Raw genomic sequence first — 20,654 nt, 5'->3', positions numbered from 1 at the left:
CTACCATTAGGAATATAAATCATCCTCTTATTAAACAGAATAAGAATTTTACAGTTACATTTCATTAATGGACATTAGTAATGGGTACTGACTACAAAACCTCTGCATTAACTGTTGGGGGTTTACATGAAGGCTAGATTCACGAAGCAAACCAATCGGTTTACAACCTGATTTCCCTCCAACCCAATTCACTAACCTCTCCTCCGATCCGTGCATGCAAATGAGGGGAAACAGCATGCAAAGTAGGCAGGGACGCGATTCACTAAAAAAAAAAAAAAAAAAGAGGGACACTGGCTGGGCTGACCCATACAAAAATAAGCGACTGCTGAGGACTCAGGTTCTTTCTGACTGGCCTTCCTTCTGCCGCCCTGCTTCTCTTTTCTTAGTCCCAATCTCCTGCCTGCCACAATCTGCCTGCCACAATCACCTGCTCTCAGCCCCGATCTCCTGCCTGCCCCGATCTGCTCTCTGCCCCATCTCCTGCTCTCGCTCCGAATCTCTCCTGCCGCCCCTACTCTCCTGCCCTTCCTCGCAATGCAAGCCCATGGTTTTAACTTGCAAAAAAAAAAAAACTAGCAAAAAAAAGTTTTCTGCTCTGCTGAGCAAGGAGGGCCAGCACATGCATAGACCATCTACAGTCAGGGAAGATGGTCTGCGCATGCTCAAGGATCGCTCTCCAGCGATCTGCGCAGTCGGTGGGGGGGGGGGGGGGGGAGGGCGTGCCAATGATTGTCCCCATTTGCCTGCAGGCCTTTTGTGAATTCATCGGCCTGCATGCAATCGACACGGGAAGTAAGGTTAGTGAATCTAGCCCTTAGTTAACACCGAGACAATACACTTACCCTGCCTTAACTATACAGTGGATAACATAGATGTACTTCTATATTATAAGGAGCCACCTAGGTTTAGGTGGTAGTAAAGCATGTGAATGACAGTGTTCCAGTCACGAGTGCGTAAATGACCTTTTACAGAACACAGTCTAGTTTAAAAGAATGCGCCAGAATTTGATGCTACATACTTTGCGATTGGCTGTGTGCATGGACAGAGTACACAGGCAATGACTTTTTTACCATTTACACACGTATGTGTTAGCACCTAGTTGTGGCCATTTATACCAGCTATGACTGCTGTAATTGGTCATAACTTAACGTATGTGTATTTTCAGCCATTTACCACTAATATTCTATACAGAAAAGTAGGCGCTTACTTTTCTTCATTGAATAGGCTTAAAACAGGCACCATAAACAGTGCCTTTAGTGGGTATCCTGTTATAGAGTTTCCCTCTGAATGCCATCTATTGAGGTGGCGTCAATGCTTCCTATTATATGCTACATTAACAGTTAATGTGCAGTATCATACCATGCATGACACGTAAGCTGTTGTCTCCACCTAGTCTCTATTTGTCAGTTAGAAATATAGAAACATGATGGCAGATAAAGGCCAAATGGCCCATCTAGTCTGCCCATCCGCAGTAACCATTATCTCTTCCTCTCTCCGAGAGATCCCATGTGCCTAAGAGGTTATTATCCAGACTGTATTACTGACATTAAAGGCCCCTGATGCAAGCGTTCCACTGAAAACATGGCCCTTGTCGGGTCCTTCAATAAAGTTGGGCTGTCAACCACTTTTGTAGGCCTATTGTGCTCTTTTTGATCGGCTTCGTTTCATGTGCTTTGAATCCCCTCCCTCTTATTTGAATCAAATACACATCATTAATACTGATATTCAGCTTTGAAGAAGAGCTTCTCTTCTGGCCCTCAAGACCAGCAGTAACCACCACCTTCCACTCCACCTGCAGATTCAGAAAGGTTCCAGGCCAGCAATGTTAGAAAATCACTGCTGCTAGAAACCTACCTGAACAGCGAAAATATGTAGAGTAGAGGCTGCTGAATGTGGTAGATATGTGTGGAAATCTGCTGTAGCTGCCTGCAGGTGCTTGTGCAAAGCTGCAAGTTTTAAACGCTCTGTACTTCACATATTGGCTCCCTACCTACATGTCCACCTCTGCTTCAGTTGACAAACTGTATCAGCACCTTCCAACAAGCAGGGCAATTGTGAATGGGGTTAAGGGTCATGTATTTGATACACTGCTTTTCTGTGGTAATTCAAAGCAGTTTACATATTATACACAGGTATTCCATAGTGCAACCCTTGCCTGCCTATCCACTCTGCTTTATTAGCTGGAGCAGGAAAGGATGTTCCCATGTCCTTTTTTTCAGAGCTCTGGGCTTTGGCTATAGATGTGCTTCTGCCTGGACAATAGCAATGAAACTAAAAAAAACAACCCACAAAACAAATGGGTGATGATAAAGCATTTTTCCCACCAAGAATTCCCTGTTCCTTCCCTTAATTTTTTTTTGCATTTAAATTCAGCACCATTTTCACTTGGAAATTAAAAGTTCTCTAAAATCTTTTGAGTCAGGCCTAGCACCATTGAGATGGAAAGACTAAGGTAAGAAGTACAGAAATGTTCTTTTCTGTTTGCATTTTGATTTTCGTGTTTCTCCTAATAGCCTGTTGGTAGCACCTTTAAGATATCAACAAGTATATTTAACTTGCATCGTGAGGTAACAAGCAGTGGGCTACAGTAGCTTTTCTTTGTTTCAGAAGATCAACCACTGCAATTTCTGGAATCAAAAAAGTGCTTTAGCCAAAAATAAAATCCTTTAAAAATACAGCCTTCCCTCTACTGACATAATGTGACAACTGATCAGTCAAGAAGATGCTGTGAAAGTCATTCAAACCTCAAGAATTTAAAACTCATGTCACCACAGGGGAGGTCTGTAGACTGGGAACTGACTGGGAGCCAATATCTCCTTGCCTCTCCCCCATTGCATCATAGGATGCGGAGAAGTTGTCCTGGCTGCGTTTGTTGAAAAAAGTCTTATTCCACTGGATGGATGCAGTACCTGAGAATTCACTGAGGTTTTGCTCTGCTGCTGTTGTTGAAATGGCAGATAACTGGCTATGAGGTAGTCTGGCTGTCCCAGCTGGGGAGGTAGTGTTGCTCTGCGCCTGTGCTTTGAAACTGGCTGAAAGCATCTCACTGGTAGTGGACGCTCTAAAGTAATTTTGGTGAATGAGTGGTGGCCGTGTAAAAGTTGCTGTATCTTGCGTCAAATGTCTGCTGGGAGCAGTGGGAAGAACAGGTATGGGTGGGATGTCAGTGGGCGGTACTGTACCCTTTGAGGACTGGATTTCTGAAGAAGCCTGTTCTGTGTTTGGTGGCAGGCTGGAGCTCAGACTTTTTTTGTTGCAGGACTCACAGCAGAGCTTGTTGTATCCAGGGATGGAGCAGTAGCGAGCCAGGACTTCCATCTTGCAGAATATGGATTTATCGCCCAGACAGGTTTCTTCTGCAAGAAAAAAATAAACAAATAGAAGATAACCAGAACGTATATTATAGAATTACAGGAAGTTACTTGTGAAATTCAGGATTTCATTTGTCCGCAGAGTCAGCTGATTGATTTTATCAATCAGACTAGGCATTCACAAGTGTTTTATCATTACAAGCTGTACTATTCTATTTTGTCATTTTTGCTTTCACTTTCATTTTAACAGGGAAGACATCTCACAATCCCTCAATGCGACCAACTTAAACAAACACTCAGGGAGCCAAATCTTTGTTGGTGCCATAGTGCAAGGGTGGTTTGAAAAGTTTGGCAATAAAGCAAGTTTTGTTTTTCAATTATATTTATTAGTAATTGCAAAAGAGAACATACAACCAAAAGGGAATCAAAGGGGAACAGTACAAAACAATCAAGTATCTCAGCAGGAGGTAGAACATGCCAACAATAAGACAGAGAACTGTAAACTCTTGGTTAGATGCCCATCATAATTGGCATTTTAGGTAATATGAAACCCCCATCCAGACACAACCAATCCACAACAACATAGTTTCCATTGAGGGCTATACACTTAGTCCAGCAAGTTTCCAGCTTTTTTTGGAAGCTATTCTTCCTACGATAAAAAGAAACTGGAAACTCGCTGGATTATGTGTATAGCCCTCAATGGAGACTACATCGTTTAACTTGCTTTTTTTATCAAACTTTTCAAATCACCCTCGTACATCAACTGGTGGTTCACTTGACATACCTGTCGTGGTTGAGGGACTTACCACATATTCCTCAGTGTACTGAGCATCAGAAAAATTATTTTTTTTTCTAACTCGCTGTTGAATTTTGTTCATAACAGCTTTGGGATAGACCTTACAGGAAACTGCACACTGGATGGCCTCAAAAAGAGACAATGCAAAGAAATCAGTGGAGCAGTCTTAGTGGAAGACCAAGCTAATCTCCAGTTCAGATCACGTGAAACCTCCAACAAGCCCATGATCCTAGAGTGTCAGGGTGAAGCCTCTGATCAAGGTTTGGTATTTGCTGCCTTCAGCTCTCACTGCAATTCTTTGCAGCCTTTGCTCAGACTTGAACATGGCTAATCTGCCAAATATTCAGTGCTATTTAGCTGCCTAAATGCTAATATTGAGCACAAGACGGCTGCTGAATATTACTAGATAGAGGCTAGCCAGCTATGTCACACGGCTTAGCTGGCTATCCAAGAAATTCAGATTGCTGGCCAGCTAAGTTGAACAGCCAAATTGGGACACTAAGGGTCGCAAACTTGTCAGGACACGATCGGTAAGCTTAGTGATTCCTCCCCCCAAGTTTTTAGTGGCCAAAAATAGACCACTGAGCAGGGTTTAACTGGGCAGAAACCTCTCTTGCCTGCTTATACACTGTTTAGTATTTACCCCTAAGAGTACAGAATACAGTTTCTGACCAACACAAAAATGAAAAATAGTGAACGCTGAAACTGAACAGAAAACCATGGCACCTGCTAAAATACATCCACCTGGGCCAGTGGTAAAAAAAAAATGAGAAAAGCAGCAGAGTTGCCAAAACATAGAAAGTCCCAGACATGAGAAGAAAATGATTCTAGCATTTACCAGACAGTTCTGGAATTTCCTTCTATATGATTCCACGAACAGTTACAAGACCCTCTTTGTCACAGTGAACTTCCATGGCTCCAGAGATCAAACCTTATAACTGCCAGGCTGTTTTAAGGAGGGATATTGTCCTGCTTTTTCTCTCTCTGTTGGTGGGCTCTTTGAGGGTAATTTTAGAACCAGTCGGTATAAATGTAAATAGCAGCAATTTTAAAAAGGGAAAGTATGGGTAGAGTTTCCTTTCTCAAATTGCCACTTACACGTATATCTAATGGCAGCAGGCTCTTCCTCACTGTTACCTCAAGCCACAAAGCTCTACAGTATACTGGAACAACATTAACTGCTTCCCACTTTAAAGGGATACCATACCAAGTTACTTTTTATGTACTCATAATCCTTTACAAACATATGTTTGTTGTCCTCCACCTCCAGCATTGTTTGACTGAGGCCACATTATTCAATGGTCACATTTATTCTCAACTGAATCTATATCCTTTATTCATAATACATCATACAGCTGCTTACAAACGTGCCACATAAAAACATTCCTTAACTTCACATAATACTCTGTAAGAACTATCTCTATTGTGTTTCTCAATTTTATGTATAAAATCTAGCACCGTGGTTTGACGAGGGCCTTATGAACCTCCTAAACATTTAGGTCTCCGAAGTCACACAAAGCTCCAGAGAATGACACGGGGACAGAATTTGTCCCTGTCCCTGCAGATAACCACGGGAAACCATCCCATGTCATTCTTTAGTGTCTATTTCAACCTCAGTCCTTCTATACCAGCATTCTTTAATACAAGGCTTGAGGCTCAGTGACTGTTCCTATTCAGACTCTGATTCTTCCCTCTCTCCTTAAAGAATGACACGGGAATGGTTTCCCACAGATAACCGTGGGGACGGGAACAAATTCTGCCTCCGTGTCTGAGCTCAAAATAAAATCTAATGACCTCCATGATGTGTTGGTAAATGTACCATCTGTTATGGCCCACCATCAGTCAAAATAACCCAAAACTTTGCACCAGTCCCTCAGAAAAATTTTCCATATGCAAATTAAAATCATCTAACTCTAAAAACTCCCTACAAAACACACACACACACACACACACAGAGACATATAGAATATACTGTTGGGCATAACAATGACTTACATTCCCCCCACCCTGGCCAATAAAATTTTGATTATAAACTAACAGTCTAACTCCTCATCAAACATTAAATGCTACTTGGGGAGGAGGGGGGACCTAAGAGATAGCAGCATAATTTGACCTCTCCTCTCCTCCTGACAACTACTTTTAAATTTTAACCAGCTCATCCCTGAAATCAGTGTTAATATTTACTTCACTAAAACCTAAGAATGGCTACCAATGACTTTCCGAGCTCATCGGGAAACTCGAGAAAAAGAGTGAAACAAGACTTTCATATCCCACTGAAAATGGCACCATCACGTGAAAGCCAGGACATTCTGGATCCAATCCTTGCAGTGCTCTCAACAATTAAATCGATGATACAAGATAGTGTGTCTAATATTAGCATACTTCAATCGGAAATGGCATATCTTTTCAATTAAATGCAATCTTGTGCCTCTCGTACTTCTCAAATGGAAAATCACTTATCTCGTATTAAGGATAAGGTCTTCCGTTGGTGCCACAACCGAAACATGTTGGGAACACTGCATATTGAAATCGAGGAAGCCATCAACCAGAGTGAGAGAAATAATTTGTGGATTATTGGAATCCCTGAAGAAAGTGAGGGTCAAAACATGACATCGTTTGTTGAAGATTTCGTTCCTAAACTACTCAATATCTCATTTAACCATCCCTTTGAGGTGGAACAGGCTCACAGAATTCCTGCTCACAGGCCAGAGAACATGCATGGATCTCACCTCATCATCTTTATTCTTTCAACAAATTCTGGAAATCTTATATCTCGCTAAACGTCCAGTTCCTCTTCAATGGAACGGAAATAAAATTATAATTGTTCAAGATTTTGCACCCCAAATGGTGAAGTGAATAGTAATGCTGATTTCAGGGATGAGCTGGTTAATCTGCTGGTTAGTGTGGTGAGCATAATAATAATAGCATTTTAAATACAAGGATGGAGGTAATGCTGAAAAACGTAATAAGTCAGATGCAGAATTTTTCCAAGGAAGTAGTAGATAAATTTGCGAATGTGGATTCAAATATTGGTCATTTGGATAAACGTATGATGGCAGTAAAACAGTTAGAGAGGCATAATCGAAAGGGACGTCAAGTCCGTTTTCGTCTGTCGCAAGTCGTCCAAAGTAAAAAAACAGCCTAGGACACATTTTCGAAAAATACATCCAAAATTATTTTTGTTTTGAAAATCGTCTAACTATACGTCCTGCCGATCTGATCATCCAAGTCACTAAATCGTCCATCTTTATTCCACATTTTCGTCTAAGTTTTCATCCAAGTCAAAAACGCCTAGAACAAGCCCTGTTGGACGTGGGAGGGGTCTGCAAAGTAATGGACTGAACACCTAGTCATGCCATCTAAATAGCGGGGTACCTTACAGGGCACTGCTGTGAACTTCACAAAAAGGGTGCCATGTCTTCTCCTCACTACAGCTCCCTTATAGGTCATGGTGAGCCCCCCAAACCACCTCCAGAATCCCCTAGACCCACTTATCTACCACCCCAATAGCCCTTATGTCTGCAGGAGCCATTTATGCCAGTAAAAAAGGGTTTTGGGTGTATAGGGCAGTGCACATTTTTAAGTATCAATGCAGTGATTACAGGGGATTAAGGGCATGGGTCCTCCTCTCCTAACCCACCATCAAGACAGCTTAAGCCGCCTCTGTGCTGGACGACTAGGTTTTCCTATGCCAGGCTGCCAGGTGATGATGGTCTGGAGGCTAAATTTTAAAGGTGTGATTAATATTTTTATGGGGGTGGGGGGTGGTGATCACTGGGGTAGTGTGTGGGAGTCTGTTTTATGTGTTTGCAGTGCTTATCTGGTGACTTTAGGTGGGGTTTTGTGACTTAGACCAGTGTTCTTCAACCTTTTTACACCCGTGGACCGGCAGAAATAAAAGAATTATTTTGTGGACCGACAAACTACTAGGACTAAAATTTAAAAACCTCGTTTACGCCCCATCTCCGCAAGCTCGGTCTCCACAAACCATCTGATCCCATCTGCACAAGCCGCAATTATGATTTTATATTGAACGTATTTTATTAAAGTATAAAAAGAAACAATATTCTGAACAATTGTGATTTTATAAATACAAATATACAGAGCACGGACCAACAAAACCCCTGTCTCCCCTCCCTTTCACATATATCCCCTCTACTATCAAGAAAACTGAACAAGCCAAGTTATTATAGAATGCTACATAGAAATATCATGCTAACAGAATACTGCAGTCCCCAGTTATGTCTCTAGCAGGATATATATTTCAAATCTGATATATTCTAATGATAAAATAGAAATAAAATTATTTTTTTCTACCTTTTGTTGTCTCTGGTTTCTGCTTTCATCTTCTTTTCACTCTTTTCCTTCCAGCATCTGCCCGTTCCATCCAATGTCTGCCCTCTCCCCCTTCCATATGTATCTGACTTCTTTCTATGCCCCTCTTCCCTGTCCATCTAGCCTGTTCCTCCTCTCTCCTTTTTACATCATTCATTCCAGCTTCACTGCCTTCTTCATTTTTATCTCTCCTACACCAGATCTAGCATCTTTATCCCTCTCTCATTTCTCTGCTGACCCCCTTTCCAGCATCAATGTCTCTCTACTTTCTCATTCCTCTCTCTCCCCTTTCCCTCATCTGATCTCTCCATTCCACCCTGACCCCCTTCCCCTCCTGTAATCTCCCTGCCAGCTGTTTCCTTCCTTTTTTCTTTCTCCCTTCCCTCCTTCCTTTTTTTCCTTCTCCCTTCCCTCCTCCATCCAAAATTAACTCTCTTCCCATCCCTTTCCCTCCTCCCCTCCCAGCAGCATCTCTCCTTCTTCTCCCTTCCCAACTCCCTCTATCCAACATTAACTCTCTTCCCATCCCTTTCCCTCCTCCCCGCAGAATCTCTCCTTCTTCTCCCTTCCCTCCTCCCTCTATCCAACATTAACTCTTTTCCCATCCCTTTCCCTCCTCCCCTCCCAGCAGCATCTCTCCTTCTAACTCTCTCCAAGTCCAGTAACAGCTCTCCCTTTATCCAGCAGCTTCCCTGCCTCCTACAGTGGCTGTCTCCCCTTCCAGCAGCTCTCAGTACTTGCCTGCAGGAAGTTGCCGGTAAATCACTGCCCTGGCAAATAGGAGAGCTGATGGGAGGGGAGACAGCCACTGTGAAGGCTCCCCAGGATCTTTCTCGCACACACTGACCATCTCCCTCCACCTGCACCTGAATCTGCAGCTCTCTCCGTTCTAATCGCAACTTCCCCGCGGCCCTCTTCAGCAACTCGGCAGGGGCGGCGATCAAGACAGGCTGCCGACGTCGGGACCTTCACTCTCTGAGTCTTGCCTATTTTGTTTCAACTTCCTGTTTCTTAACAGGTGAAACTCACAGAGGGAAGGCCCCAACGTCGGCAGCCTGTCTTGATCGCCTGAGGCTGGGAGGAACATTAGTCAGCAGGAACTGCAGTTGGGAGGAACCGCAGTAGGTAGGAAATTTAACTGCCAACTTGATCTCGCTGGCCCTGCGCGGACCGGCAGAAATTTTCTGCGGACCGACACCGGTCCGCGGACCGGCGGTTGAAGAACTGTGACTTAGACCATGTTTTACATGGTCTAAGTCACAACGTCCAAGTTCCGTCGATCCCGGCCTGTATAACTTTCGGTTATACATGCTGTACAATTAAGTCTAGGCTGGCCCACGTCCTGCCCAACTCCCGCCCTTGACACTCCTCCCGAAACACCCCGTTTAGCTTTGGTCATTCAGCGGCACTATGAAGGCCTAGAACGTTTAGAAATACACCCTAACCCGTTTTTATTATTGGCACTTGGACGTATTTAGGAAATGTTCGTCCAAGTGCCGACTTAGGCCGGTTTTTGGACATTTTTCTCTTTTGATTATGAGCCCCTTAGTGAACTATCAGTCTTTTTCAGTAGCATCTAGTAAAGATTCATTAAATAGACATTATAAATTGGAGATGCTAGAAAATCAGACAAGAGTAAGGAATTTACGTTGTTAATTTTCTCTCAACCCACTTGTTATCTCCAGAGATACTTCTGAGAAAGTACCTTAAGGAGATACTGGGGTGGGGGGGGGATAAATGCAGAAACTATGTAATTTTCAAATTATTATTTTATTCCCCAAAAGAAAAAACTACCCACAGAAGAGTGGCTGGATCAATTGGTTGCAGAGGTTGACTTGACCAAATTTCTGGAAGATTCACAAGACTAGATCCAGACCCATGCTACTCTATTAGTTACATACTTAAATGAATCTGATAAGATTCTTATTATGAAGCTTTATTTCAGAAATAAAGAGAGTAAATTCTGTGGGGATAAAGTTTTAATTTTCCCTGATGTTACTAAATCTACACAGCTTAGGAGGAAGGCCTACTTGGCTCTCCATCCTAAGGCTTTGCAGATAGGAGCACATTTTTTTTTTAAATTTCCCTGCAAGTGTTTTCTGCATATTCAAGAGAAAGACTATATTTATTGGGACCCATTGCAGCTAGAATCATTTCTTAAAAGAAAAATGTAATTTTATTTGCTTTGTTTTGAGGTTTAAGGGGGTAATAAAGTAAAATGGCACCCAAATAATATTTGGGGGGGGGGGGCTCTCTTCCCATATTGATTACTTAATGTTTTCCTAAATTGTGTGAAGGCTTTTACTCCATTGTTTTGAGGGCTAGATGGATTTGCCTTAGTTTTTTTAAACTGTATATTTTTCTCTTTCCGTTATGTAATGTTTGCCTAATTATTCCATATCCATATGTAACATTGTAAAAAAGTATTTCAATTAAAAAAAAAAGAAGAGCCTCCATCTTACATGCCTGAGGATCTCTCAGGGCTGAACCGCCCTCAACTGGCATGGTGTGTCAATGAGCAGCCGCGACCACTGCATGCACTACAAGAGACTTAAAAGTATCCCTATTTCCATCAGGAATGGGATAAAGTCTGGCTATGGGCTGTGCTAAACAAAAAGGCACATCCAGCATCTTCCACTGTGTGTGCACCAAATCCCAAATATCCTGATGCACAGGGAAAGAGCAGAGTGCTAACCAGATCCCCCGAAACAGAGGGTCCTTAGCTTCCTTCTCAAAATGCAAAGCCGAAGACACCTGAAGAATGAGCTTCTTCAGCTCTTCTTGGTGAAAAATGCGCATCACAGATGCATCCTTGCCAACTGGCATCTCCAAAAATCTGCCATCCAAATCATCAGCTCCCCCTAAAGGATCTTGGGGTTCCTCCCCAAGCTCCAAATCCTCATCTGGTGAAACCAGATCAGCCAGAAAAAGGTCCTCGTCCCAAGTCACGCGTAGCTGCGTGGACGATGGCTGGGGAGACTGGATGAAGACAGACGCTGCAGAAGACTGAACAGGGGTGGCCGTGAAAGGCAAAGACCTCCCAAAAGATCCAGAGACCCCCAGAGATAAAGCAGGACCCCCAGCCACCTGTAAATAAGCCTTGCACAAGGCTAAAACAAAATCAGGGCAGAACCCCCCCGGCAGCACCACAGAACTTACTGCAGGAGCAGAAGAAACAGATAGGACCTGTTCCTGTCTAAAACAGGAGGAAGGTCGACTGAGGCCACAGGCAAAATGGTGGCACTTCCTGTCGAAACCAAAGGTAGGCCCATCGAAAAACTCTCTCCCAAACGCAGAGGTGGCAACGAGGCCTGACTAGACCCAGCTGCTAAATCAGAACCGCAAGCAGCAGCCACTGCAGTGGAAAGGGAATCCCTAGCACCCATGGCGTCAAAATCAAATCCCCTTGACCGCTGGCGATGGAGGAAACCCCGGAATGGGTGGCAGGGGAAGTCTGGGCTTCTTCTGCACTCCCTGCCGACAAGCGGTGCATGCGTGAAGGAGATGCCTGCATGCCAATACCAGAAGCCGACAACGGTTCCTCTTGAAATGGCTGGAATAATCCGCACACACGCAAGCTGCATCCATCACTTGGCACACATAAAAAAACACACTTATTCTGCTTATTAAAAATGTTCATATTGTACATGTGGGAAACCTATGCACAAAAGCGCCGTATAAAAATCCAGCTGCCTCAGGTCCTTTTATTTTCTCTTGTCTTTAGTAATTTCCTTTTTTTTAAACTCACAGCCCACAGCTGCAAGACTGATAGAGCAGACCCCACTGTCTCTCTAAAATGTAGTCTGTGCCTAAAGGGTGGCCAGGCGTACAGTTGAGGCTCCTCTAGAGAAATAAAACTGAGGGAGGTGGGGGAATGAGGGGGGGAGGGACTCGACCCTTTTGAGTGTGACACTCCAGAAGTCGGTAAGACCTTCAAGATGGTCTCCCTAGCTCTGTCCAGACAGCAAAAAGGGACAAGAGAAAAGTTACTAATCAGATCCAACAGGCCCTAACTAACCAAAGGAAAGACTGCACAAGCTTACTACTCTACCTGCTGGAGACTGAGAATAGACTGATTGTAGATGGGACTGCACAGTCCACTTGTACTGCAGCCAAAAGTCAATGTCTCAGTCTCTACCTGCTGGCAGAGGAGCGTAAACCCATCCATTCTGTTCCGGTCTGGAGGGACGCTAAAGAACATAAGAATAACCTTACTGGGTCAGACCAATGGTCCATGAAGCCCAGTAGCCCATCCTCACGGTGGCCAATCCAAGTCACTAGAACCTGGCCAAAACCCAAGGAGTAGCAATATTCCATGCTTCCGATCCAGGGCAAGCAGTGGCTTCCACCATGTCTTTCTCAATAACAGACTATGGACTTTTCCTCCAGGAAATTGTTCAAACCTTTCTTAAAACCACTCTTACCACAACCTCTGGCACTGGGTTCCACAGCTTAACTATTCTCTGAGTGAAAAAATATTTCCTCCTATTGGTTTTAAAAGTATTTCCCTGTAACTTCATCGAGTGCCCCCTAATCTTTGTAATTTTTGATGGAGTGAAAAATATCGATCCACTTGTACCCGTTTAACTCTATTCAGGATTTTGTAGACTTTAATCATATCTCCCCCCTCCCCCAGCCGTCTCTTTTCCAAGCTGAAGAACCCTAACCTTTTTAGTCTTTCCTCATACGAGAGGAGTTCTATTCCCTTTATCATCTTAGTCGCTAATTGAAGTCTCCACACAGTTATCTATTTTCTCACACAGAGGCTCCACAATCTGGATATCATCCATGCACTAGTACGGAAAAAATCCAGAAATCTTAATAACCAAAGAATAAAGGGAGTGCTAAAGGAGGACAAAGCAATCGCTGACAGACTGAACACATTTATTGCATCTGTATTTACAGAAGAGAATATACACAGCATACCGGAACCCATCAGGCTATATGCTGCAAGTGAAAACAAGAAATTGACAGGGTTAACGGTCAGTCTAGAACAGTGTTCTTCAACCACCGGTCCATGGACCGGTGCCGGTCCACAGAAATTTCCTGTCGGTCCACAGGGCCAGCACGTTCATTAGGCCCAAAACAGTGTTCTTCAACCGCCGGTCCACGGTGCGATCGATGCGGCGTTATCTTCGAGACAGCTCCCTCTTCCTAACTGATTCAGTGCACAAAGCCACGGGCAGTGGCTCCTACGGGCATCCTACACCTGAACCGGAAGCCTTCTCTCTGACGTCAGAGGGAAGGCTTCCAGATGAAGCACGGGACGTGCAAGGTGCAATGGGGGGCGGGGTCTGGGGTAGAGATGGGTGGGATCTGGCCCACGACTTAGCCCAGTGTTCTTCAACCGCCGGTGCACGGAACAATTCTTTTATTTCTGCTGGTCCTTAGGTGTAAAAAGGTTGAAAAACACTGGTCTAGAAAACGTATGCAGGCAGATTAATAGGCTTAAGAGCAATAAATCCCCGGGACCGGATGGTATCCATCTGAGGGTCAGCAACGAACTGAAAGGGACTATAGCTGATCAGCTTCAACTAATAGCCAATCTGTCGATCAAATCGGGAAAGATTCCGGAGGCCTGGAAGGTGGCGAATGTTACGTCGATCTTCAAAAAAGGTTCGAGGGGAGACCCGGGAAACTACAGACCGGTGAGTCTGACCTCGGTATCGGGAAAGATGGTAGAGGCGCTGATAAAGGACCCCATCATTGATCACCTTGACGGACACGGTCTGATGAAGACCAGCCAGCACGGTTTCAGCAAAGGCAGATCTTGTTTGACAAACTTTCTGCACTTCTTCGAGGGAGTAAACAGGCAGATAGATAAGGGCGACCCGGTCGATATTGTATATCTGGATTTTCAAAAGATGTTTGACAAGGTTCCGCATGAATGACTACTTCGGAAAATTGTGAGCCATGGAATCGAGGGTGAAATACTCATGTTGATTAAAAATTGGCTGGAGCATAGGAAACAGAGTGGGGGTAAATGAACAATAGTCAGACTGGAAGAGCGTCACCAGTGGGTTGCCGCAGGGCTCAGTGCTTGGACCCGTGCTCTTCAACATCTTTATAAATGATCTGGACTAGTGATGCCCGATTCAGGAAAAAATATTTTGATTCGATTCAGCCTATTGAATTGATTTTTCGATTCAATTCTCTTGCCTAATTGGGTGGGGTTTTTTTTCCAAACATCCTACCGTGTTTCCCCCATTATAGGACCTCCTCCTTTAGTAAGACACCCCCCTTTTTTTCCCCACCTGGGAAATATAAGGCCCCCCCCGAAAATAAGGCACTATTTGGCAAGCATGTCTTGGCGATCCAGAGTACTGGTACAGTACCGTATGCGTGGTCACACAACTTCCTGCTTCCGCTGTCCAGGAAAACAAGCCCAGGAACAGCCTCTGTACACCGAGGCCCTGATTCTCCAAAAGTGCGTCCCGATTTTAGGCAGCTGTAGACGTCCTACAGCTGTCTAATCAGCCAATCAGGATGCACGTTTTTTTTAAAAAAAATGCTCCCCAGGCAGGCCGCCCGGGAGAGGCGTCCTATACTAAACGCCGATTCTGTAACCGGCGTCTTTAGAGAATCGGGTTAAATTAGACGCGGCCCCTATACTTATGGCAGCAAGGGATCTCCCTGCTGCAATATGTATAGCGGCCGCGGTTGTTGCGGCCGCCTGTCCCATCACCGACAGGAGAATGCCTAACTCCTCCTGTCGGAACCCCGAGCCCCCTCCCCCCCAAACTCGTAATCGCCGACAGGAGGATGCCCAACTCCTCCTGTCGGAACCCCGGACCCCCCTCCCCCCAAACTCGTAATCGCCGACAGGAGGATGCCCAACTCCTCCTGTCGGAACCCCGGAACCCACTCCCCCCCAAACTCGTAATCGCCGACAGGAGGATGCCCAACTCCTCCTGCCGGAAAGCCCAACGACCCCCCGCCCCAACTAATCTCCCTCCCCCAACTAACCTTTCAATGTTGGTCAGCTGGATGGGTCTTGCTGCCGTCCAGCCGACGGGTCTGCCTCGTGGAAATGAGACGGCACGCCCCTTCCCGGCCCATCCCCGCTAAATCTAAGGCCTGATTGGCCCAGGCTGTAGAAGCCTGGACCAATCAGGCCTTAGGCATAGCGGGTCCGCCCATCCCCACTAATCCTAAGGCCTGATTGGCCAAGGTGCCTAGCCTCGGCCAATCAGGCCTTAGATTTAGCGGGGATGGGCCGGGAAGGGGCGTGCCGTCTCATTTCCACGAGGCAGATCCGTCGGCTGGACGGCAAGCAAGACCCATCCAGCTGACCAACATTGAAAGGTTAGTTGGGGGAGGGAGATTAGTTGGGGCGGGGGGTTGTTGGGCTTTCCGGCAGGAGGAGTTGGGCATCCTCCTGTCGGCGATTATGAGTTTGGGGAGGAGGGGGTTCCGGGGTTCCGACAGGAGGAGTTTGGGGGGAGGGGGTTCCGGGGTTCCGACAGGAGGAGTTGGGCATCCTCCTGTCGGCGATTACGAGTTTTTTGGGGGAGGGGGTTCCGGGGTTCCGACAGGAGGAGTTGGGCATCCTCCTGTCGGCGATTACGAGTTTGGGGGGGGAGGGGGTCCGGGGTTCCGACAGGAGGAGTTGGGCATCCTCCTGTCGGTGATGGGACAGGCGGCCGCAACAACCGCGGCCGCTATACATATTGCAGCAGGGAGATCCCTTGCTGCCATAAGTATAGCGACCGCGTCTAATTTAACCCGATTCTCTAAAGACGCCGGTTACAGAATCGGCGTTTAGTATAGGACGCCTCTCCCGGGCGACCTGCCTGGGGAGAATTTTTTTTTTAAAAACGTGCATCCCGATTGGCTGATTAGATAGCTGTAGGACGTCTACAGCTGCCTAAAATCGGGACGCACTTTTGGAGAATCAGGGCCTTAAATGTTTTTCTGGTTTGTGATACAGTTTTTTCTGGTTTGTGATACAGCTTTTCTATTTTGTGATGACCTGTACCATATACAGGTAATAAATGTCTTTTTTTCAGCAATAAATGTGTACTGTATTCTTCTTCATGGAAAAATAAGACATCCCCCTGAAAATAAGACCTTGTGCATATTTTGGAGTTTTTAAAAATATAAGACAGTGTCATATATTCGGGGTAACAGGGTAGTAGGTTTATTTTATAGCCTCTTCACCCCTTTGCCCTCTCCTATCTATACTGGTGCTGTGATGTAAACAAAAAATACTTTTCCTTTCTCTGTTAAATCCTAGCTCACATTTGCGATCTAACACCAGCTCTGGCAGGATACACATTTCAAATCTGACATATTGTAATCTCAAAACAGAAAATAAAATTCTTTTTTCTACCTTTTGTTGTCTGATCATTATTTAAATCAGGTTGCCTTCTGATAATGCGCTTGCCAGGGTCTCCTTCTTTCTCCGTGCTAACCATCCATCTTCCATCTCTGTCCTCCCCTTCCGTTTTCCTTCCCTTCCTCCCCCGGAGGTTTGGCATCTTTCCTTTTTTATCTCCATCCTGTCAGCTACAGCGATGGACCCCACCATCCCCAGATTCATCATCTCCTTTTCTTAACTACCCTTTCATCTTGCATCTCTCCCTACCTTCCCCACCACCCCAGGGTTCACCATCAATCCCATTCTTTTCCCAACTACCCTCCTATCCAGTATCTCTACCCCCCCCTCTACTCTATCCCTTGTGTCCAACTTCTCTTCTTCTGTTCCTTCCCTCCCTAAATCCCATTGTCCACCATCTCTCTCCCTCTCCTGTTTTTAGATACATTATTTCTTCCATCCATCCCTCCCCCACATCACCCCTCTCCATAATCTCCCACAAGTCCATCCTCCCTTCACCATCCATCTTCCCCCCTCCACTCTAATGAAGAAACAGCATGAGACCTTTCAAGTTATCCAGTTCCAGGGTGGATCCTTCAGACCAGTCTGGGATTTCTGGCAGCCTCATGCAGTTTTGTTTTTTAACTTTAATTATCAAAATCACGAAGGGTGTTGAGGATGGTTCAATTGAAGACTCCCAACCCCGAGGACCCCAAGCCCTTTGCTTAGGCTTGACTGGAGCTAGAGGGAGAAGCAGCTCCTGCACGTTGTAGCCAAAAGGAAGAGAGATGAGAGTGAAGCACACTGAAAAGCAGCATTGGCAGCCTAGATGGCCTCCGTTTTACTGGCACCGAATCAGCTCTGCATCTGGTTGAAAACCGTGCGGTTGGCCTGGGCTGCGAGAAAACTGGCGGCTGAAGGTCAGAACCAGGGGGCGGGAGAGTCACGTTCACTTTCTGTGTCTGGGGTTACGCGCACAGGGGGAACATTCAGTGCTTTCTCTCGCTAGCGTGCATTAAGGATGGGACCTTTCATGATTACTATTTTTGTTAACTTACTACTACTTTTTAGCGCTCCCTTTGCCAAAGTCCTTGCTTCTGATGTAACTTCTAGTTTCGCAAAACCAGAAGTTACATTAGATGGACGGACTCCGATGGCAGAGGGAAAGCACAAACACGAACAGGTTTCAAGGGAGGCCGACCTTGAATCAGTGAGTTCGTTTTTTTGTAAAAACGAATCAAATCGAATCAATTCACCCAAAGTGAATTGGTGAATCGATTCGAATCGTGAATCGGGCAGCACTAATCTGGACATAGGTACGATGAGGTGATTAAATTTGCGGATAATACGAAGTTATTCAGTGTAGTGAAGACACAGGGGGATTGCCAAGATCTGCAACGTGACATAATCAGGCTTGAGGAATGGATATCAACATGGCAGATGAGGTTCAACGTGGATAAGTATAAAGTGATGAATGCCGGTAACAAAAATCTCATGCATGAATACAGGATGTCCGGGGCGGTACTTGGAGAAACCTCCCAGGAAAGAGACTTGGGAGTTCTGATTGGCAAGTCGATGAAGCCATCCACGCAATGAGCGCCGGCGGTGAAAACGGTGAACAGAATGCTAGGAATGATAAAGAAGAAGGATCATGAACAGACCGGAGAAGGTTATGTTGTTGTACCGGGCCATGGTGCGCCCTCACCTGGAGTACTGTGTTCAGCACTGGTCGCCGTACATGAAGAAGGTACTACTCGAAAGGGTCCAGAGAAGAGTGACTAAGATGGTTAAGGGGCTGGAGGAGTTGCTGTACAGCGAAAGATTAGAGAAACTGGGCCTCTTCTCCCTCGAACAGAGGAGATTGAGAGGGGACATGATCGAAACATTCAAGGTACTGAAGGGAATAGACTTAGTAAGTAAGGACAGGTTGTTCACCCTCTCCAAGGTAGGGAGAACGAGAGGGCACTCTCTAAAATTAAAAGGGGATAGATTCCATACGAACATAAGGAAGTTCTTCTTCACCCAGAGTGGTAGAAAACTGGAATGCTCTTCCGGAGTCTGTCATAGGGGAAAACACCCTCCAGGGATTCAAGACAAAGTTAGACAAGTTCCTACTGAACCAGAACGTACGCAGGTAGGGCTAGTCTCAGTTAGGGCACTGGTCTTTGACCAGAGGGCCGCCACGTGAGCAGACTGCTGGGCACAATGGACCACTGGTCTGACCCAGCAGCGGCAATTCTTATGTTCTTAAAAGTATTAAAAAGAAGGATTGAAAGGGCTGAGTCCTGCAGGAAAACACATTTTGTCTTACATTTCTGTGATTATACTAACTTTCCATTTTGTCTTTAATATATACACCCCAAAAGAAAACATACCATGCATGACAAAACTTTCCAGCCAGCGCCAGTTGTCTGAATCTGTCAAACAATATCATCTGTTTGATAAGATTAAAAAGCACCACACACATCTTTAATGTCAACAACTCTGACATATTATTAATTTGACTCCAGCAGATATCACCATTAATTGCTACCAAGGAAGATTCTGTAAAATGAAGGCTATGGCCACTAGGTGGCAAAATAATATTACAGTTAAAACTATTTGGCTTGAATATCAGTAAACATATTGATTTAATACAAGAAATTCAGTGCCTCCACTAAATCAGCTGGTCTCCTATGTAGGGCCAGTTTTAGGCAGGAGCGAGTGGTGTGCCACACAGGGTCTCACATTCCCAGGGGCCCCGTAGCCCAGTCATCCCCATTCTGCTTCTGACCCAATCTCCACCCCACCCCCCACCCCCCATCCACTGATCTGGCCTCTCTCTCTCCAACCCCCCTTCACCCCAGTGTGTATCCAGCATCTCCTTTCCCCCCATGGCCTTCCTAAGGCAGCAGCGGTGGCTGAATGACAGAGGCAGCGCTCTGAATAGGCTGCTTGCGGCCAGCCCTGCAAGTGCCTTTTCTCTGCTGCTGTTTGCTGTGATGTCACTTCCTGCACACAGATGATGCGGCAGAAGGTCCTGGTGGGGCCAGCCACAAGCAGCTTGTTTAGAGTGCTGACTTTGCCATCCAGGCACCACTGCCACCTTGGGAGGGCCAGGTAAGGGGGAGGAGATGACGGATCTACATATGGGGAAGTTGTTGGGATGAGAGAGGCTAGACCTGCAGGAGGGGAAGGGAAGGAGAAAAGAGGAGAGAAAGGGAGGGGACATGGATGCTGGACCCACAGGTATGGGGAGGGGGCGGGAAAAGGGAGAGAGTGAGTGACCCAGACCAGAAATGAGGGTGGGAAGAGAGGAAAAGATGCTTGCCAAGGGAGAGAGGATGCTAGACAATGGGGACTGGGGAAAGGAATCAAAGTGTGATCAACATAGGTGCTTGTGGGTGGGGTGGGGGGAGGGGACATGGATGCTGGACCCACAAGTGGAGGTGGGGCAGGGTAGAGAGAGGATGACCCAGACCAGAAAGGGTGGTCGGAAGGGAGGAAGAGATTCTTGGCCAGTGGAGAGAGTGATGCCAGACCATTGGGAAGCAGGGAGGGGATTCAGGGTACAAGCAAGAGAAAGACGGTGGGTGGGTGTAGAGGGGGGGGAACAGGTATAGCATGGGAGAAATGATGATGCTGGGGTAGGAGGTGCAGGAGAAAAGAAAAAGAGAAGGAAGAATCTGGATATGGGGATAGACAGAGACACAGAGAAGGTAGGGATAGGGACAAAGAGGGGCAATGCTTGTGGATGATAGGGAGAGGGACGATGATGGATAAGGGATGTAGAGAACAGATGGAAGGTGGACATAGAGAAAGAGAGAAAAAAAAAAGAAATGTCAAAAAGACAAAGACCTTGGAAGGAGAGAGTTAAGCAGAAAAAGAAAAGCAGAAACGAGACATGGACCAAAGC

At 45.7% G+C, this 20,654-nt stretch overlaps 1 protein-coding gene across 2 annotated transcripts in view; it reads right to left on the bottom strand.

Moving 5' to 3' along the window:
• Window positions 1-717: 717 nt before the first annotated feature.
• Window positions 718-20,654, bottom strand: part of ADAMTS14 (ADAM metallopeptidase with thrombospondin type 1 motif 14) — a 300,717-nt gene continuing 280,780 nt past the window's right edge. For both annotated transcript variants that reach the window (XM_033943070.1, XM_033943071.1), the window contains exon 22: window positions 718-3,356. In XM_033943070.1, the coding sequence (XP_033798961.1) occupies window positions 2,761-3,356 (596 nt within the window). In that variant the 3' untranslated portion in view covers window positions 718-2,760. The remainder of the gene's footprint in view (window positions 3,357-20,654) is intronic.

Source organism: Geotrypetes seraphini, chromosome 4 (genome assembly GCF_902459505.1).
Source record: "Geotrypetes seraphini chromosome 4, aGeoSer1.1, whole genome shotgun sequence".
Classification (NCBI taxonomy): domain Eukaryota; kingdom Metazoa; phylum Chordata; class Amphibia; order Gymnophiona; family Dermophiidae; genus Geotrypetes; species Geotrypetes seraphini.
The sequence above is the reverse complement of the archived record's forward strand: the minus strand, read 5'-3'. Positions and strand labels throughout refer to the sequence as shown.